The sequence below is a fragment of the Amblyraja radiata genome, chromosome 8 (assembly GCF_010909765.2).
Source record: "Amblyraja radiata isolate CabotCenter1 chromosome 8, sAmbRad1.1.pri, whole genome shotgun sequence".
Lineage (NCBI taxonomy): Eukaryota > Metazoa > Chordata > Chondrichthyes > Rajiformes > Rajidae > Amblyraja > Amblyraja radiata.
The window spans coordinates 59,668,534-59,688,420 of NC_045963.1; the positions used below are offsets into that span (position 1 = coordinate 59,668,534).

At 44.0% G+C, this 19,887-nt stretch overlaps 1 protein-coding gene across 1 annotated transcript in view; it reads right to left on the reverse strand.

Moving 5' to 3' along the window:
• Nucleotides 1–411: 411 nt before the first annotated feature.
• Nucleotides 412–19,887, reverse strand: part of adat2 (adenosine deaminase tRNA specific 2) — a 32,213-nt gene continuing 12,737 nt past the window's right edge. The window contains exons 3-6 of the mRNA XM_033026044.1: nt 13,119–13,269; nt 10,589–10,695; nt 1,008–1,080; nt 412–911 (exon numbers count right to left, since the gene is read on the reverse strand). Of these exons, the coding sequence (XP_032881935.1) occupies nt 880–911; nt 1,008–1,080; nt 10,589–10,695; nt 13,119–13,269 (363 nt within the window). The 3' untranslated portion in view covers nt 412–879. The remainder of the gene's footprint in view (nt 912–1,007; nt 1,081–10,588; nt 10,696–13,118; nt 13,270–19,887) is intronic.

A 19,887-nucleotide genomic window follows, 5' to 3' on the forward strand; every position in this document is an offset into this window, starting at 1 on the left:
GAAAAGGGATCTGATTGTCTATTGTATCTACTCCAAATTATATCATGGGCGTCATGGTAGTGCAGTGGTAGAATTGTTGCCTTACGGCGCCAGAGACCCGGGTTCGATCCTGACTACGGGTACTGTTCGTATGGTGTTTGTACGTTTTCCCTGTGACCCGGGTGCTCTGGTTTCTTCCTACACTCCAAAGGCGTACAGGTTTGTGGTAAAATGGTAAATTGTCCCTAGTGTGTGTAGGATAGTGTTAGTGTGCGGAGATCACTGGTTAGCGTGGACTCAGTTTGGCCGAAGGGCCTGTTTCTGTGCTATATCTCTAAATTAAACAAAACTAAAAATTAATTTATATGCGTTCTTCTTCTTAAAGCAAAGTGATATTTTTCTGTTCAGGTGGTCTATGCACAATACAAGTCCTTTTTGTTCACTTGTAGTTTGTTGAGCTTTATAATTTATATATTACATGAAATAAATAAGTTTACCTTTGCATCAAGAAATGTCACAGCAACTCTTATGCACTGAAATTCCAGGAATAGAAGAACATGCTTACACCTTCAACCCCACGTGGGATTCTCAATCCTGAATGAAAGGCAGGGAGTGAGACAATTGTGCAACACACAGGCCATCCCAAAATGCTGTCAGACTTGGCAAGCACACCAGGAGGGTGAGGCTGTTAGCGAGACAGAGAGGTGTGAGGTGTCTCGCTGCTGTCTACAATTACTGTCATTGTTTCTCTGCGAGCATCCCTTGGCTCAGTCGACATGGACTGGTTATTCATTTCCACTGTCCAGTCAGTTTATGTTAAACACTGAACTTCTTGGCCAAGTGTTTGTCTTTTAAACAAACCCTGAATGATTCACAGCTGTAGGATCGATATGGCAGGGCTTATTCCTTCTTCCGCACTTTTGATTTTGGTGCTGTATTGGAAAAATGCAATTTTTAAAAAAGTTTGTAAATTGGTTTCGAACAAATGTCCAAATATGTTACACAAAGGACGATTGGACCATACAAACCATTGGGGTTTTCAGCTTTGTAAAAAGTCTTTAACAGCTCCACTGCTTCATCAGCTCTGTATCCGCCTATGCACTGCAACAAGAGAGAAGGATTGCATTTAGTCAGTATCTTACCCGCCCTTGTGGCAACCCAAAGCATTACGTAGTCTTAATGTTTAGTCACCGCTTTATAGTAGGAAATGCAGCACAGCAAACTCCCAAGCACATCATGTTTTCAGCATGGTTACTAATAAATATTAGCCAGGACCTCAGTAGAACTCCTTGGACTTCTTTGAAATGTTGCAATGCTGTCATTACCTGGCTTGGGTGATGGGACATTGCTTTAATTCCTCGTCTGAAATAAGTTGCCTCCGACAGTCACAGAATCATGGAAATATACAGCATGGAAGCAGTCCCTTCGACCTACTAAGTATGAATAGCTCCATTTGGCACCGCAGTCAGATTTGAACCTACCACCAACTAAATTGAAAGCAAGAGTATTTCCCACTGATCTAGAGCTAACAACTGGGATGCGCACTCTCGTCAAGATTTCGTAAGAAGTCTCTCAATCTTGCTAAGAAAACCAGGTTGCAAATCTGAATTTATGAGGAAGTTATAAAATTTATGATGTGATTCCACCACCGCCACCCCCACCCCCCCTACCAATCCCCAGAAGAAATGGTTAAGGTGGAGTTGATCATACTGCAGAGCTGCAATTTAGAGTCATTGAGTTGCTTTAAACAGCTTTTGGTTTTCAGTCAATTAGTCAGGATGAAACTGGGGTTTGTTTGGCTAACTGCGAGTGCTGGTGTGCGCTTTGATGGCTGGGCCCTTTTGACAACATCAGCAGCCAGATAACAATAAGCTAAGCAGGATTTTCCATGCTCCCGGCTGGAGAGGGCAAGGCAGGAAGCAGCTCACCCCCAGTGGTAGAACCACCAATGTAAGGAGTTCACGAGCTGGTTTTATAGCTCCGAGAATACAATAACAACACCAACTGTGGACTTTGGGTATTACAGCCTTGCGCGCAAAACAAATTACATCTCCATATGTGATCTGAATGTCAGTTCCAACATTGTAATTTCATCTCCTGGAACTGAGCCCAGGCAGTGGAGTTGGAGGTTGATTTCCTCAACGCAGACAGGGATTCTGAGAACATATAATGTAGGCACTGAAACTGCCCCCAAGGCACCACCATAACTGTATCCCTCCAAGAGAAGTGGGATAAAACTTTTCATGTGCTCTGGTAAAGGAATACATGTTACTGGAACCAAGCCCACAGTGAATCAATGTATATCCTGATCCATTTGATCTTTAAGTGGAATATGGATAGAAGATTGAAAGATCGTGGAAACAGAGGAGGAAATCTGCGCTTGGAACGTTCCACCAGGCTGAGAACACTTTTAGTTATTAGATATACAGCATGGAAACAGGCCCTTCGGCCCACCGAGTCCCTGCCGACCAGCGATCACCCCGTACACTAACACTACCACACACATACACATACGCTGCAAGCCGGCGCCCTGTCAGCCGGTTTTTACAACTTTTTTTGTTTTTTTAGTATGTTTTAAAGTATGTTTTTTATGTTTCTCTGTGTGTCTTGTGTGGGGGGAAATGGTTTGGTCACCTCCTCCACGGAGAGGCGACATTTTCCAGGTCGCAATCCCCGTGGCCTAACAACGAGGATCGGGCGGCCTTTCCCGGAGACGCGCCCGGGGCTTCAGCAGCAGGCGCAGCGTGGACTCTCGGCGCTTAGCGGGCGAGCCCTCGCTGGGGCTCGCTGGATGGGAGCGCTCCGTTTTGCTGGCCCGCAGCAGCCTGAAGTCGCGGTCTGCGGAGCTCCAGCTGGCGCGGCGTCCGCAGCCCGGGATCCCTCGTGGGGGAGCCGGGAGAAGAAGGAGCTTCTACCACCGGCCCGTGGCCAACTTCTACCGCGGACCCGGCGTGGACTTACCATCACCCCTGGAGGGGAGCTTCGACCACCGGCCCTGCGGTTTGCGGTGCTTCTGGCTGCGGCGGGGACTTTAAATCTTCGACCGCCGGCCTGCGGCCTACTCCAACCTAAAGCTGCGGTCTCCGGAGGGGAAGAGACGACTCTGGACTCTGGTCCCGACCACGGGGGCAAATTTTGTGCCTTCCACCACAGTGATGAATGCTGTGTTGGATGTTTGTGTTAAATTTTTATTGTTTATTGTGTGTTCTTTCTCATTGTACCGCTGCTGACAAATTCATTTCACTTGCACTTTATGTGCAATGTGACGAATAAAACCGAAATAAAATAAAAATAAAAATAAAATAAATAAAATTATAATTTTACCAAAGCCAATTAACCTACAAACCTGTACGTCTTTGGAGTGTGGGAGGAAACTGGGGCACCCGGAGAAAACCCACGCGGTCACAGCAAGAACGTACCACCTCCATACAGACAACACCTGTAGTCACCTGAACCTGGGTGTCTGGCATTGTAAGGCAGCAGCTCTACCGCTGCGCCACAGTGCTGCCCTAACTTGATGGATACCTCTCCACTGTACACAGCTAGTTGCTAGCACTGATGATGAGGCCACTTTGTGTTGCCGGCTTTTTGAGGCAAGTGTCAGGCAACCTAATACATGACAGGAACAGGCCCTTCAGGGCACAATGTCCATGCCGCCATGATGTCAAACAAAACTAATTTCCTCCATATGCATATTATCCATATTCCTAATTTCCTTTAACATTCATCTACATATAAAAACCTCTTAAATAACACCTTCATATCTGCTTCTGCGTCCACCCCTGGCAACACATTCCAGACATTCACTATTCTCTGTGTAACAAACTTGCCCTACACATTCATGGTGATCGCTGGTTGGCATGCTCGGTGAGCCAAAGGGCCTGTTTCTGCATTGTATCACTAAAGTCTAAAGTAAAGTAAATCTCTTTTAAATCTTCTCCTCTGACCTTACAGTTATGTCCTCTAGTTTTTAAGCATCTCCTCCCTAGATAAAAGTTTGACTGTTTACCCTACCAATGCCTCTCATAATTTTATATACTTCTATCAAGTTACCCCCCAGCCTCCAACACTCAAAAGAAAACGGTCCAAGTTTTTCTCAACTCTCCTTATCACTAATACCCTCTAATCTAGGCAACATCCTGGTACATCTCTTCTGTACCCTCAAAATCCTCCACATTCTTCTTGTATTGGAGAGACCAGAACTGCACACAAATGCGGCCTAAGCAAAATGTTATAAAGATACAAAAATGACTTTCTGACTCTTATACCCAATGCCCCGAACAATGAAAACAACAATATAATACACGTTCTTTATCAGTCTATCCACTTGTGTTGCAAGTCGCAACCCTATTCTCCACAGATGTAAATCAACATCACTACCACTGAGATGCACAATGAGAATACCTCTCCTATGTACATGCAATTTTGTGGTTGCATTAACACAGCAGAGCCAATGCTCAACAAACATCACTGCAGTTACAGGATTCTGTTATAGTCGATGGATGAAATGCTTTGCATTTCACTCCTCTTCTCTCCTTATCCGACACCCTTTTGTCTCCTTTTCAACTCTCGCTTTGTCCACCTATCTGCCAATCAAATACCCCTCACCAGTATCAATTTTTCAATTGAAGATAGACACCAAATACTGGAGCAACTCAATGGGTCAGGCAGCATCAGTCTGAAGAAGGGTTTCGACCCGGCACACCACCTATTCCTTTTCTCCAGAGATACTGCCTGACCCGCTGAGTTACTCCAGCATTTTTGGTGTAAACCAGCACCTGCAGTTTCTTCCCACGCTATCAATTCTTCAATTGCCAGGCTTTGTCCCGTCACCAACTCTTTTCCAGGTTTCACCATGCTACTATAGTCAGTCAGAAGAAGGGACAAGACCTAAATCATCACCTATCCATCATTCCTTCCACAGATGCTGCCTGACCAGCTGAGTTACTCTAGCACTTTGCGTTCAATGCAACCCAGACAGCCTTGATCCACTTCAGTTAGTCTACCGACACAACGGGTCCACGGGTGGCACAGTGGTAGAATTGTTGCCATACAGTGCAAGAGACCAGGTTTCGATCTTGACTGTCCAGGTGCTGTCTGTACGGAGTTTGTATATTCTCTCTCTGACCGCATAGGGTTTCTCCAGGTGCTCTGGTTTCCTCCCACATTCTAAAAACGTGCAGATTTGTAGGTTAATTGGCTTCTGTAAATTGTCCCGAGTGTGTAGGACAGAACTAGTAAATGGTTGATCGTGGTTTCGGTGGGTTGTAGGGCCTGTTTCCATGTTGTTTCTTTAAACTACATCTCTAAACTAAAATCTTCTTAGCTCTATACTCATTACTCAACAATCTAGATAACAAGGATAGCTACAGCAGATTCCTATGTATTGACTATGCACCACCACTTATATAGCTAGGGATATTATTGCCTGTCCTGGGCATTCTCCAACCATGTCGCAGTGATTGCAACAATATCGTAGACTGCCATGTTAATTAAAGCTTTGAGTTCATCTATTTTACTAGTTATACTTCTTGCGTTAAAATACTTGCAATTTAGGTGTGAATTCACGATGTTCACTTATTCGCGTGTCTGCCTGCTGGATTTATTATTTCTTCTCCTGGTGATTGTACCTCTTCATCTGCACAACTACTCTGAGCCCCGTTCCCGTAGGATTTAATTTATTTCTCCTCTGTATCATAAATAATTAATTACAACCTCTCTGTCTTTCCATCAATAGCATTAGATTTAAGCAACTGATAAGGGAAATAAATCCATCTTATTCATTCTGTCTTACCCTTTCCAAATTTCATGTACCATGATCATATCGCTTCTTGTCCATTTGTGTTTCACAGATTGTTAAGGAGTTGCTTTCTTTAACCCAAAAACGTTACTGCAATCTCTAGCTTCACTCAGGCGATTTTTAACTACAGATTCACCAAAATCTAAAAGTCATGAAAAAGTAAGAATGGCACTCCTTGCTGCTTAAAGCAGCAGCACATGCAGGAAATAATCTTTCCCAAGGGTCACTAAAGTTGTCAACACAAGATTAATTAAATTAGTTTGCAGCTTAGAGCAGGTCAATGCATTGAAATGAGGTAATGGCAAGGGGAGGTAGAGGATGATGTATCTGGTGTTGGGCTTATTTGGATGGCAGTGACAGATTAAGGTCCTTGAGCATTGATAAGCTCACACTGAGGTACAAGAGGATACATGACAATACAGGGTGGACAATTCAAGAAATGGTTGGACACATGGAACCACACTGGGTACAATACACGGTTGCCTCCAATGGATAGTTTCTTTCCAGCAACTCACTGACCCTGCTTCGATTTCTGTTCTGTTTATATTTTTTGCACCTGCCAAAGTCTTTCCTCTTCAAACTAGATGCCAAGCATTCTAACACCTGCAATTTGGCTACAGCTTTCTGTCTCCAAATCTGCTCAATTTCACCCAGCTAGGGGAGCACGGTGGGCACCAATCTTCATGTTTGGCCTGGAGTTCCGGATTAACAGCACAGACACTGACGCATGAAAATAAAAATCCCCCCCCCCTCCAACTTTCTAATGATTTAAAGGTTGAAATAAAAGGAAATTTGACAGGGTGAGCAGGTGGTGCCTGTGTGATCGTGAAGTCATACTTGAACAGGAACAGGCACTTCAGCACACTGCATCCATGCCCATCTTTGATTAAAACCTCCAGAGCCACAACAATGAGGTGCAATCTCCTCTAGGGGAACCCTAGGCTAACAGGATCCTTCCTGACAGTGAACTCACTGAAACAGCCCAGAGATAGAGGAGCGACACACGCAGACCACCATCGTGCAAGAGTTTCACTGCTCTCTAAAATGTACAGATAGTTTGCTATAGTTATATAGTTAGGAAACCTCATGTTATAGAAAATCACGTTATAAAGACCATTGGCTCAATGGAGGAAAGGAGTTGAGGGTTAGAAAGTTTCAGAGTCGTAAGTAGCAAAGTTATTTTACCCTGCAAGATTTTCAAAATTAAAGATCTTTTCAACAGCAATAAGTTTATTTTTGTTTCTGCAAGCCAAAAATACCAAAGGAGATACGTTATATTGTTTAATCAAGTATCATTACATAAGTATCAATAGAAGCAATTGCTTGTTAATTTTAATGGCTACCTGCGGTTAAACTATTTACTGTATTCACAATGGATAGTATCTGAATACTGTACGAAGGTTTGTCTAGTAAATTTGAAGAGTACTTTGGAAACCTGGGAGGGCTAACATCCATTCCCTTTTCACGCAAGACATCAGTGAAGCACATGATGTTTTACACCAAAACAGTAAGTTTATGGTCAAGATTACTTTCTCTTTTAATTTATTTACATGCTGCCATGGTTGAACCTAAACTCATGCTTTCAGATTTTAATTTTTGGTGACCAGTCTAGTAATTCAACCACTACAGTGTGACAGCCCATACTACAAATTATCTTATATTGGTGACATTCATTAAATGTATCTTTTCAAACCCTTCCACGGTTTTGAAAGAGAATGTCAAGCCATACAGGCTACATTTTTTCTATCCACTACCTTTCATCTATTTTTTTCACTTCCGTCAGGTCTTGGAACTATTTTACTCTCTTGAACATAAGAAATAGTGACACAGATGGTAGGACAGCTACCTCACATTGCCAGAGACCTGGCTTCAATCCTGAGCTCGGTGTAGCCTGCATGGAGTTTGCACGTTTCCCCAGATGCTTCGATTTCCTCCCACATTCCAAAGACGTGTGGTTTTATAGGTTAATTGGCCTCTGTAAATTGTCCGGTGTCTAGGGAGTGGATGCAAAAGCAGGACAACGCAATACGAGTGTGAACAGGTGGTAGATGATTGGCAAGGTCTCGGTGGGAGCAGGGGAGAGAAAAGACTTTTGCCTTCCATCACAGTGGGTTCACTGTGATGGATGTTTGTGTGAACTTAATTGTGTGTATGTCTGTAGGACATTGTTTTTGTTTGTATGGCTGTGGAAACAAAATTTCGTTTGAGTCTCACTGGGGCTCAAATGACAATAAATGTGTATTGTATTGTATTGTGGGTGGACGGGCCCATTTGCATGAAGCAATTCTAAGTTAAACAGGAGCTTGTTCTCTCTAGCAATAAGGCCTTGGCCGATCTGATCTCATTCCACTCTTCTGTTAACCAGAACGATCTTTCTTGGCCTTGAATATATTCAATTATTTGGTCTCTGTAGTCCTTTAGAGACAGGATTCCAGACTCACGTTCATCAAAAAAGGACTTCCACGTTCCCACCTTAAATGAGGAATCTACTATTCTGAAACCATGTTTCCCACTTCTGGATTCTCCACATGTGAAACACCTCTCAGCATCTACCCTGTCAAACCATTCTAGAATCTCACATTTCAAATAGATCTGCTAAAATCTGGACAGCATTGGCTGAACCTACTCAACCTACAACCCGGGTGGCGCCGCGATGGCAGCCTCATCAACAATCTGTCTGTCCTTTCGTCTCTTTTTTGTTATTTTTAGTGTGTTTTAAAAGTCTATGTTAATGTTCTCTGGTTTGTTTTATGTGGAGGGTGGGGGAGCGGGTCGGGGGAAACGTTTTTTTCAAATCTATTACCTTGCCGGAGATGCGATTGGTTTCTGGGTCGTATCTCCAGTCGCTCTGCGGCCTAACATCATGGAGCTGGAGGCCTTGCTCGGGACTGACATTGAGCCCCACCGCGGGGCCGTGGACGTACCATCGGACCGATCACTTGCCTGGGATTAATGCTCCAACTGCGGCCTGTGCACTTTAACATCAAGGGCTCGTAGTCTGGGGAGAGACCAAGTCAGGAGCTCCAAAGTCGCAGATGAGGTCGATCGCCGGCACGGGGAGCTGACATCCTCCCCGATGCAGGAGCTTGATCGCCCCGACACGGAGGGTCTGCCGCCGGCTACAGGAGTCAAGATCGTCCTGTCAACGGAAGGCTCGAGGCCTCCGACCGCGGGAGAACAATGAAGGAAAGAGATTGAACTTTATTTCGCCTTCCATTACAGTGAGGAATGTGGAGGAGTCATTGTGGTGGATGTTTATGTTAAAAGTATTTTGTGTGTTGTGTTGCTTTTTAATAGTATGACTGTATGGCAAATCAAATTCCTCGTATGTTGCAAAACATACTTGATGAATAAAGTAAAGTATGAGTATGAGTATAACCATCTTGAGCAGACCTTATAAAAACCCCATTCCTACCGAGGCAATGGAACACTGCGGACCATCTCTTGACCTACTATGGACTTGTTTCCTAATTGTGCTTTTGCACTAATAACTTGTTTTGCAGGCTTTTTCTTTTCACAGTCTGTGTGTAATATGTTGTTTAGTGCTTTCAGAATCTATGATTGTGCCTGTGATGCTGCTAAAATAATATTTTTTCATTGTACCTGTACCTCACTGTGCTTGTTCATGACAATAAAGTCGACTTGACTTCTTCATGACACCTCCATGAAATCAACTATGAAACTTCTATGAAGTGATTCCGAGGAAATAATATGATCCTTAAATAATGGCAGCCAATCTGTACACAGTAGCATGGTCTTCCCAGTTCCCCGCACAATTACAGAAAGACCTTCCTACTTGGATACTCCGCTCCTCTTTGCTATAAAGCCCAACTTTCCACTTGTTTTCCTGATTACTGATAAGGGTTGTTTGTTGGTTAGTTACCTAGAATTGGAGAAGTCATTGTCCATACTTAAAAGTTGTGAGCTACCCAATTGGAATAAAAGTTGCTGTTCCTCCAGTTTGGCCTCACTCTCGCAATGGAGGTGGCCCATGTTTAGTTAAAATGGCTAGCAACCAGGAGATCCAGTAGGCCTCGGCGGACCCAGTACAACAAGTGTTCGGCAAAATGGTCACAGAGTCTACGCATGGTTTCGCCATGTAAAGGAGTTTACCCTTAGAAATAGATAATAATTAGGGGTAGACACAAAATGCTACCTAGAGGCTACCTACTCTAGAGAGATGGAATGGGCCACGTTTCGGGTCGAGACCTTTCTTCAGACTGATAATTAGGGGTTGTCCTACCACCCCACAAATGACACAATTACTCTTGTCTATTGATCAGCTTTCAATTTGTATCAGGGTAATACCCAATTCCATGAGCTTTAATTTTGTGCATTAATCTTTTATGTTGATTTTTTAATCAAAGGCCTTCCGAAAATCTAGACATCTTATCCACTGGTTCCCATATTTGTTCCACCAGTTACATCCATGTTCTCACCTATTCTCTCAGTTTGTCTCAGAGAATCCCAAGGACTCTTGACATCATGCTCCATATTTAATTGGTGTAACCGGGAGAGGGACAGATGGAGGAGGTGGAGAAATGGTGTTGGGAGATAAGTTGAGAAAATGAGAGGAAAAAGTGGAACAGATGGAGACACTTGTGGGGAGGGAAGTGCTGCTTGACCCACTGAGTTCCTCCAGCACTTTGGTTTTTGCTCCAGCATATTGTTTGTTCCTCCAATCAGCTTGATTGTTGCTCCAGATTACAGAAACTGCAGTCTTATGTGCCTTCAGGACTTTGGTTGGAACTTGTAATAATGCAAAGACATTGAAAAACCATTGCACATAGATTTCTGTAACACGTTTACCTGGAAGGGTGCTCCAGTGTGTTGTAAATCATCTGCGGGAATGTTCAGCACTGAACCACAGCCTCCAAAACGCTCATTCCGACAGCCATACACAACCAGTGGAATGTCTGCAACAGAGTTAAGGAAAACAAAGAACCTTTCTTCCAAATAAAACAGGTTGGAGCCCACTCACCTCCACCCCACCCCCTACTAATTCCTCTCTCCATCAAACCCCCTGGACTTTCCTTGCATTTTTTTGTCCAATTTGCTGGTGGAAAGGGAAATGCCATTCGTTATGGCTGTTGGCCTGGAACGACACAAGGTAGAAGTATCTCAGCAGGCCCACCACATGTGCCTGTCTCAGTTCTTTCATGCAGCTTTCCAATTATCCCCTCCCTTCCTCTTCCATGGCCCTCATATTCTTTCTCCAGTCATATATTTAGCAAATTCTTCTGAAAATTCCTGAAACCCTTGTGTTCATTGTGTTCCAGATTAACAACTCACTGGAGAAAATAAAACACTTGCTCACATTCCCTTAATTTCACATCTCCTTAATTTCATCGGCCCCACTTATCAAGCTGTATCACTTCGTCTACCAAATGGGTAGTATTATTGTAGGTTGAAAAGATTGGTTTTGAGTATGCTTATTGACTGCCAAATGGCTTGAGATGCCTCGAAGTTCTTAATAATTCTGCAGAAATGCAAGTGTTTTTGGAAATGTTTTATCGCTGAATTCGACTCAAAGTAGGACAGGAGATAAAGTAAAAAGGAAGCAGTGTTCAGATAACATTTTGGATGTGATGGGTGTCAGAGGAATGGGTAATTAGTGCAGGCTGCAGTTCTGAAGTATAGTGCTCCTGGGAAGTAAAGAATGATAGAGATGTGGAGCAACATAATGCATACTCAGGAAGGCCATCGCCCTGTACTTTCAGCAAGACTTCCTTACTCTTACCTCCAACCCCCTTGTGTTAAGGACCCATCACAATAGCTGTGGTCTCATTCAATCCTCTGAGTGACAGGCGCTTCCACTTTCTACACAGCAACGTGGATAATTGCTGCTCAACACAATTATGGGTGAAGAGTTTTGTGTCCGTCCCACTTAATCATTCTCCCAAGTGGCTGCTGTGTCGTGTGGTTCAAATGAGTGCCAACACAATGCTGCAATTTATCTCTATAAATAGACCGCTTCGTTCCAAATAGCAGCGGAAAGTGACACTGCGTCAGAATATTTAACAACTCCGTAATGAAGTCTCAAGAGCAGGAAGGTGTTCTGGACAAAGGTATACATGCGCTTAATTTTTTTTTTAAATATCCGAATCTTAATAATTCGTTCAATTGTCTTTTTTTCTTGCAAATCACTGACTGCTCACTTGGGCTCCTGAAAGTCATTAAATCAACAAAGTTCCCTTCATCTGGTAAAAAAAAAAAATTTTTGTAAATGTAAATGAGTCTATTGAAAAATAACCACATGGAGCCAGGCAGTGAAGGAGCTGGATAAGAGGTGTGAATTAGACTATGAAATAATTGAGAGCTAACAGACTTACACCCACTTGATAACTTTTAAATGAAAATAATTAAATCAAAACATTAAACAAGAAAAATCCACACTTTTGTAACAGTTCATTACCTTATTCTTAATAATATAAATTTATAAGACACCTTTAACATAACATGTGCCAAACATTTTCCTGGATTTATTTGTGAATATCTTATGGTTTTGGTCACTCTCGACACGTGGAAGAACCTATTTTAAACACTGTACAGTACCTAAAAATAACAAAGAATCACAAGGCTTGTTACAGGAGCTTAATTCATACAAAGTTTGACAAGCCCATGCACTGGCATTGGGACAGGTAACCAAAAGCTTGGTCAAAGATTTTAAGAGGTTTAAGAAGTATCCTAAAAAGGAAACAAAAGTTTAGAGGTTAATGGAGAGAATTCCATGGGTTAGATCCCAGGAGCTAACAGCAAAGACATGTGTAGGAAGTCTGAAGAAGGGTCTCGACCCGAAACATCACCCATTCCTTCTCCCCAGAGATACTACTCACTCACAGAGAGTGAAGTATAAATAACACATTGTTGTATGGACAGGATGTCACAGAGTAGGAGTTTTTATGAGCTAGAGGAAGTCAGAAATATGGAAGAGTAAGTGAGATGGAGATTATGAGATAGATGAGTCAATGAGATGGAGACGCAGCGATAGGGGAGGTTATCAGTGCTGGCAAGAGTTAGAAAAAGGATGGTTGTCCCAACTAGAGAAAACCACGAGAAAGTGAAGAGCGAGGCTGGGGAGGAATTTTAATGTAGGAATGAGAACTTTGTGTGAGTAAAGCTCAATTTTCCCAGGCTGTGATTGTCTCTGGCATCTACATGCTAATGCATCAGAATGTCAACAGATAACTGGTTTAGAAACTTAAAAATTCTTGCTCATCTTTTTGCAGTCACATGGTGAGGAAAAGGAACGTTACTTAAAATACAAATAGATTTTTTTATAGAGAAAGGTCTGCTGGGGTTGCTAATCATTCTCAAATGTACAACCGTTAAAGGATACTCAGCAGTCGCAAGGCTGCAGCGCACATGATACATGGTTCCACAGTGACGTATAGCACTGTGGCTTTAAACACTTCCTGCCACCTCCTGCCTTTCTGGCGACACCACTCCAAGACATAGCCAATGGCAACCATCTCCGCATGTCGTGTAGCCTGTGCAAACAGAGAGGAATCATGGATCAGGCTTGTAGCACAGGGTCACGCACTTACAAAAAAGACCACCGTGATCGATATGCGCTGCAAAGCCATTCACTCACAACTTTCAGTTGGTTCCAATAAGAATACAAGCCTACATCATCAATCAGGACATCGAGCACGGGAACTGGAACATCATGTTGCCACTGTAGAGGCTATTGTTAGTGAGACCACACTTGGAATACTTTTGTTTAGTTAAGTTTAGTTATGCAGCACGGAAACAGGCCCTTCGGCCCACCGAGTCCGCACCGACCAGCGATCCCCGTACATTAACACTACCCTACGCACACTGGGGACAATTTACACATACACCAAGCCAATTCACCTAGATACCTGTATGTCTTTGGAGTGTGGGAGGAAACAACGATCTCGACAGACAGCACCCGTAGTCAGGATCGAACCCGGGTCTCCAGCGCTGCAAGCGCTGCATAGCAGCAACTCTACAGCTGCGCCACCATGGCCGCCCAGTGTGTGCTGTGTGTGGTTCTGGTCACCCAACTACATGAAGGATGTCATTAAGCTGGAAAGACTGCAGAATAGATTCACCAGGATGTTACTAAGATTGGAGAGCTTGGCTTATCAGGGGAGAGTGGATAGGCTGGTACTGGTTGTTTTTTTCCTGGGTGCAGAAGGTTGAGGGGTGACCTTACAGAGGTTCATCAAATCATGAAGGTCATAGATAAGATGAATACCTGTTTTTTTTCTTAGTGTGGGGAACTAATACGAGGGCATAGATTAAGGGCCTGTCCCACTTTCACGACCTAATTCACGACCTATTTTACTCGTGGACATTTTTCATCAGGCTAGAAAAAACACCCCAACCTACTAGATGCCATGAGTACCTACGACTCGCATCACGGCCTGCTACGGCCTCCTATGACCTCGTGACGACCATGCTGCGAGTACGAGTCAAGGGCAAACTCGGCAGAGGTCGTGAATTAGGTTGTGAAAGTGGGACAGGCTCTTTAGGATGAGAGGAAAAAGACTGAAAAGGGATATGAGGTGCAAGTTCTTCCACACGGAGACTTGAGGCTATATGAAACGAGCTGCCAATGGAAGCTGTAGAGATAGGTACAATTACAATGTTTAAAAAACATTTTGAGAAGCAAATGGACAGTAAAGGTTAGAAGGATATGGGCCAAAGTAGGAAATTGGGACTAGTTTAGGTATATCTTCAGCATGGATGAGTTGTGCCGGATGATCCATTTCCGTACTGTATAACTATGTATCCCAGAGCCTAGCTACCGTTTATAAAGCATAAATTGGGATTTTGACAGATTAATCTTCACTTGCTTCAAGAGTGCATTTCAATGAAGCTTACACATTCTTGGACAAAGCAGTTCACTTGATTAGCATCTCATCAATTAGCTCCATTGCTAGCAAACTATGGCTTCAGTGTGAACCATTTACAAACTGCTCTGCAGTTACTCACCTTGGTAACTCTGACAGAAGGCTTCAAACTTGTCAAACCTATGACTTCTATCACAAAGGTGGACAAGCAGTGGATGTTGTATATATGGACTTCAGTAAGGCCTTTGACAAGGTTCCTCACGGAAGGTTGGTTAAGAAGGTTCAATTGTTGGGTATTAATGGTGGAGTAGCAAGATGGATTCAACAGAGGCTGAATGGGAGATGCCAGAGAGTAATGGTGGATGGTTGTTTGTCAGGTTGGAGGCCAGTGACTAGTGGGGTGCCACAGGGATCTGTGTTGGGTCCACTGTTGTTTGTCATAAACATCAATGATCTGGATGATGGTGTGGTAAATTGGATTAGTAAGTATGCAGATGATACTAAGATAGGTGGGGTTGTGGATAATGAAGTAGATTTTCAAAGTCTACAGAGAGAGATTTATGCCAGTTGGAAGAGTGGGCTGAAAGATGGCAGATGGAGTTTAATGCTGATAAGTGTGAGGTGCTACATCTTGGCAGGACAAATCAAAATAGGACGTACATGGTAAATGGTAGGGAATTGAAGAATGCAGGTGAACAGAGGGATCTGGGAATAACTGTGCACAGTTCCCTGAAAGTGGAATCTCATGTAGATAGGGTGGTAAAGAAAGCTTTTGGTGTGCTGGCCTTTTTAAATCAGAGCATTGAGTATAGAAGTTGGGATGTAATGTTAAAATTGTACAAGGCATTGGTGAGGCCAATTCTGGAGTATGGTGTACAATTTTGGTCGCCTAATTATAAGAAGGATGTCAACACAATAGAGAGAGTACAGAGGAGATTTACTAGAATGTTGCCTGGGTTTCAGCAACTAAGTTACAGAGAAAGGTTGAACAAGTTAGGGCTTTATTCTTTGGAGCGCAGAAGGTTAAGGGGGGACTTGATAGAGGTCTTTAAAATCATGAGAGGGATAGACAGAGTTGACGTGGATAAGCTTTTCCCACTGAGAGTAGGGAAGATTCAAACAAGGGGACATGACTTGAGAATTAAGGGACAGAAGTTTAGAGGTAACATGAGGGGGAACTTCTTTACTCAGAGAGTGGTGGCTGTGTGGAATGAGCTTCCAGTGAAGGTGGTGGAGGCAGGTTCGTTTTTATCATTTAAAAATAAATTGGATAGTTATATGGACGGGAAAGGAATGGAGGGTTATGGTCTGAGCGCAGGTATATGGGACTAGGGGAGAATACGTGTTCGGCACGGACTAGAAGGGTCGAGATGGCCTGTTTCCGTGCTGTAAATGTTATATGGTTATATGGTTATATAAGGACACCAGTTACATAGAAACACAACTTCACTTCAAAGTCACACACTTGGAAATGTATTATTACCACCAGGGGGCCAGTACAATTGGCAGCCTCGCCAACAGTCTGTCTGTTTTTTCGTCTTTTCTTTGTTATTTTTAGTGTGTTTTAAAAGATTGGGTAAATGTTCTCTGGTTTGTTATATATGGGGGAGGATCGGGGGTCAGGGGAAACTTTTTCTTTCAGCCTCTTACCTTGGCGGAGATGCGATTGATTTTTGGGTCATCTCGCCAGTTGCTCTACGGCCGAAACTCATGGAGCTGGAGGTCTCCTCGGGACTGACTTTGACCCCCACCGCGGGGCATGGACTTGCCTCGGGAAGCTCCAATGACGCAGAGGTTCGACCAGCCCCGACCCGGGGTCTGATCGCCGGCGAGGGGGAGCTGAGATTACCCTACCCCCCCCCCCTCCCGATGCAGGAGCTGATCGCCCCAATGCGGAGGGCTCAACCGCTGGTTATGGGAGTAAGATCGTCCCGTCAACTGAAGGCTCGAGGCCCCCGAACGCGGGAGAACAAAGAAGGGAAGGGATTTAACTTTTTTTTCGCCTTCCATCACAGTGAGGAATCACTATGGTGAATGTTTATGTTAAAATGGATTTTGTGTGTTCTGTTGCTTTTTATTTGTATGACTGACTTGGCAAATGAAATTTCTCGTATGCTGCAAAACATACTTGGCTAATAAAGTATTATTTTACTTCGGAGTCACGTGAGTGACTACGTGAAGAACCCCGCCAGGACGCATGCGTGCCATATCGCTACACGCATTGCGAAACGTCAGGCGGGGTGGAACGACGTTCCCCCGCAGCGGCAGTTTTTAAAAAGCCGGAACCAGCAGGTAAGAGTTACTCTGCGGTCTTTTTGTGTGTTTCCTATACCAACTTACAGGTGGGAAGCATGGACAAGTCTAAGAAAGCAACAAGGGCTGCGACAAAGCTGGTGGGGGAGGACCGCGGAGTAGCCGGCAGCCAGCAGCGGCCAGCGGCACTTGAATCACCGATAATGGGATCAGCTGTGCCCGATGTCACCTCCTCACCGGCCAGATCCACTCCGCGGCCGGGCGGTAAGGCAAGACAAAAAACTAACAAAGTCGTGGACTCAGAGGAGTCCGACTTTGAGCAACCGCGGGCGGCCAGCGACCGTGAGCGCTGGAGCCGGATGGAGCGGTGTGTGGAGCATTTGCTCCAACGTGACAGACTCCGGGAGATGGAGTCGAGTCACTGTGGGCGCTATGTAAAACCCACAGCAGCACCTCTTGTAGGGCTGCACAGTGCTTCTCCCTCATCAGAAGGGAGCACTGGGGGTCAGTACTGGGCTGATCCTGAAGAGGGGTTCGCAGAAGAAAAATCAAGTGTGCAGGGGATGCAGGAACGAGAAAATCTGCTGGACATGGTGTCCAACTTCATACAGCCAGACCAGACTGGCCAAAACCTGGAGCAAAAGCTTGCTGACAGTATAGACTATATGTCTTTTAACCAGCTACAAGAACAGGCTGTATTGGACACCACGTCAAGACACCTGGCACCGGGCAACTGTATATCCCTGAATGTTCCAGTAGTCAATACTTGTATATGGAAACATATTGGAATAGGAGTTAGAGGCATGGATGTCAAACTCAAAAAGGTATTAAAACTCCTAACAGCAGGGATAACAGCATTCGCCCGCACAGTGGATGAGAAGGACATGTCCCAGGACCAACAGGATGCACTGGCATTGCTTTGCAACACTCAATACGAGATAAATACGACAGATGGCGACAGATGGCACAATGGGCTAAGTGTTCGGCTGGCAACCGGAAGGTAGCCGGTTCGAATCCCGCTTGGAGTGCATACTGTCGTTGTGTCCTTGGGCAAGACACTTCACCCACCTTTGCCTGTGTGTGAATGTGTGTGAATGTGTGTGAGTGATTGGTGGCGGTCGGAGGGGCCGTAGGCGCAGATTGGCAGCCACGCTTCCGTCAGTCTGCCCCAGGGCAGCTGTGGCTACAGAAGTAGCTTACCACCACCGAGTGTGACTGAGGAGTGAATGAATAATGCGATGTAAAGCGCCTTGAGTATTAGAAAGGCGCTATATAAATCCCATCCATTATTATTATTATTATAAATAGCATCAGGAAGAAGGCCATCCGGCCCACTTTAAATCCGAAATTCGCGGGTCTGTGCAAACCTGGGAACATAAAACCACCAATACTACTATTTGGAGGTAACCTATCGAAGCAAGTCAAGGAGCTCGATGAGGAAGCAAAAACCCTGGGACTCATAAAAGGGACCATCAAAAACCCACTACAGCCACAGATAGCATCCCTACGCACCCACCAGTAGAACAAGACCGACTGGTGAAAGCTCGAAGGTCCGGTACACTAAACATGAGTCTTTTTTAGGCCATGGCCCAGGCCGGCCTTCTTGGAAGATACGCGAACCTCCAACATCAACCAAACCACAAACCCAGACACCACCGCCTCAACATCAACGAAGGATTTACAAAAAGAAGTAAACCTGCCACTGGTAACTATGGAGGTAGGTGGGTCTGGTTCCCTACAAAATACAGGGAGCATGGAGGTTGGGGGGAGATTACACTCCTTTCTGGATGCATGGAGCATGTTAATTACCGATACTTATATTTTAAGCAGTATCCAGGGATATACAATAGAATTTATACACAAGTACAGCCCTCCAGTTCAACATATACCGAACCGAATGTTCGTACTTTCTGGTAAAGAGAAATCAGAAGCGCATGCTGAACTGGAGAGGTTTTACGCAAAAGGTGTAATTGAAAAATCCCAACACGAACCACTAGAATTCGTGTCCAATATGTTTACCAAAAACAAAAAAGATGGTGGTTGTCGCATCATCATAGATCTGACCAAATTGAATACATTTGTACAATATATTCATTTTAAAATGGAAACCTTTGTTACTGCTAAACAATTGATTTCCAAAGGTTACTTCATCGCTAGCATCGATTTAAAAGATGCTTACTATTCAGTGCCTATACGAGGTGACCACAGATGTTTCTTAAAATTCAACTGGATGGGACAGCTCTGACAGTATAGAGCGCTGCCAAATGGGTTAACATCAGCCCCCAGACTGTTCACAAAAATTTTGAAACCGGCCCTAGCGTTTCTACGGAAACGAAAACACATGGTCATGGCATATCTAGATGACATACTTATTGTGGGCAAAACTTTGGAATTGGCCAAACAAACTGTAACAGCCACAAAACAGTTATTTGAAAAACTGGGGTTTATTATCCATCCAGTTAAATCTAAATTAATGCCTTCCACTACAATGGACTATTTGGGGTTCACCATTGACTCAGTTCACATGTCGGTGACTTTGCCAAAGGGAAAGGCTATAGACTTAATAGAGGCTTGCAATAACCTCATTGACATCAGTAAACCATCCATCAGATTGGTAGCAAAAGTAATTGGCAAAATGGTGGCTGCCTTTCCAGCCACGCAATTTGGACCTTTACATTACCAAAATTTACAGAGAGCAAAAATACAAGCACTCAAAATCAATGCTGGTCATTTTGACAGACCAATGAAGCTACCAATCAAAGCTATAATGGAACTAAAATGGTGGATAGATAACATTTGGCTTTGTTTCAATCCAATCATTATCAGCAACCCTTCAATGGTGCTACAAACTGATGCCAGTGCACTTGGTTGGGGTGCCACCAATTCTATCTCCAGCTGTGGAGGTAGATGGACTGCTCAGGAGGCATCATTATTACTCACACTGGGCATAAACTATCTGGAAATGTTGGGTGCAGTCTATGGCCTAGAGTCATATTGTACTGGGTCATATCACCAGCATGTTAGACTACAGAT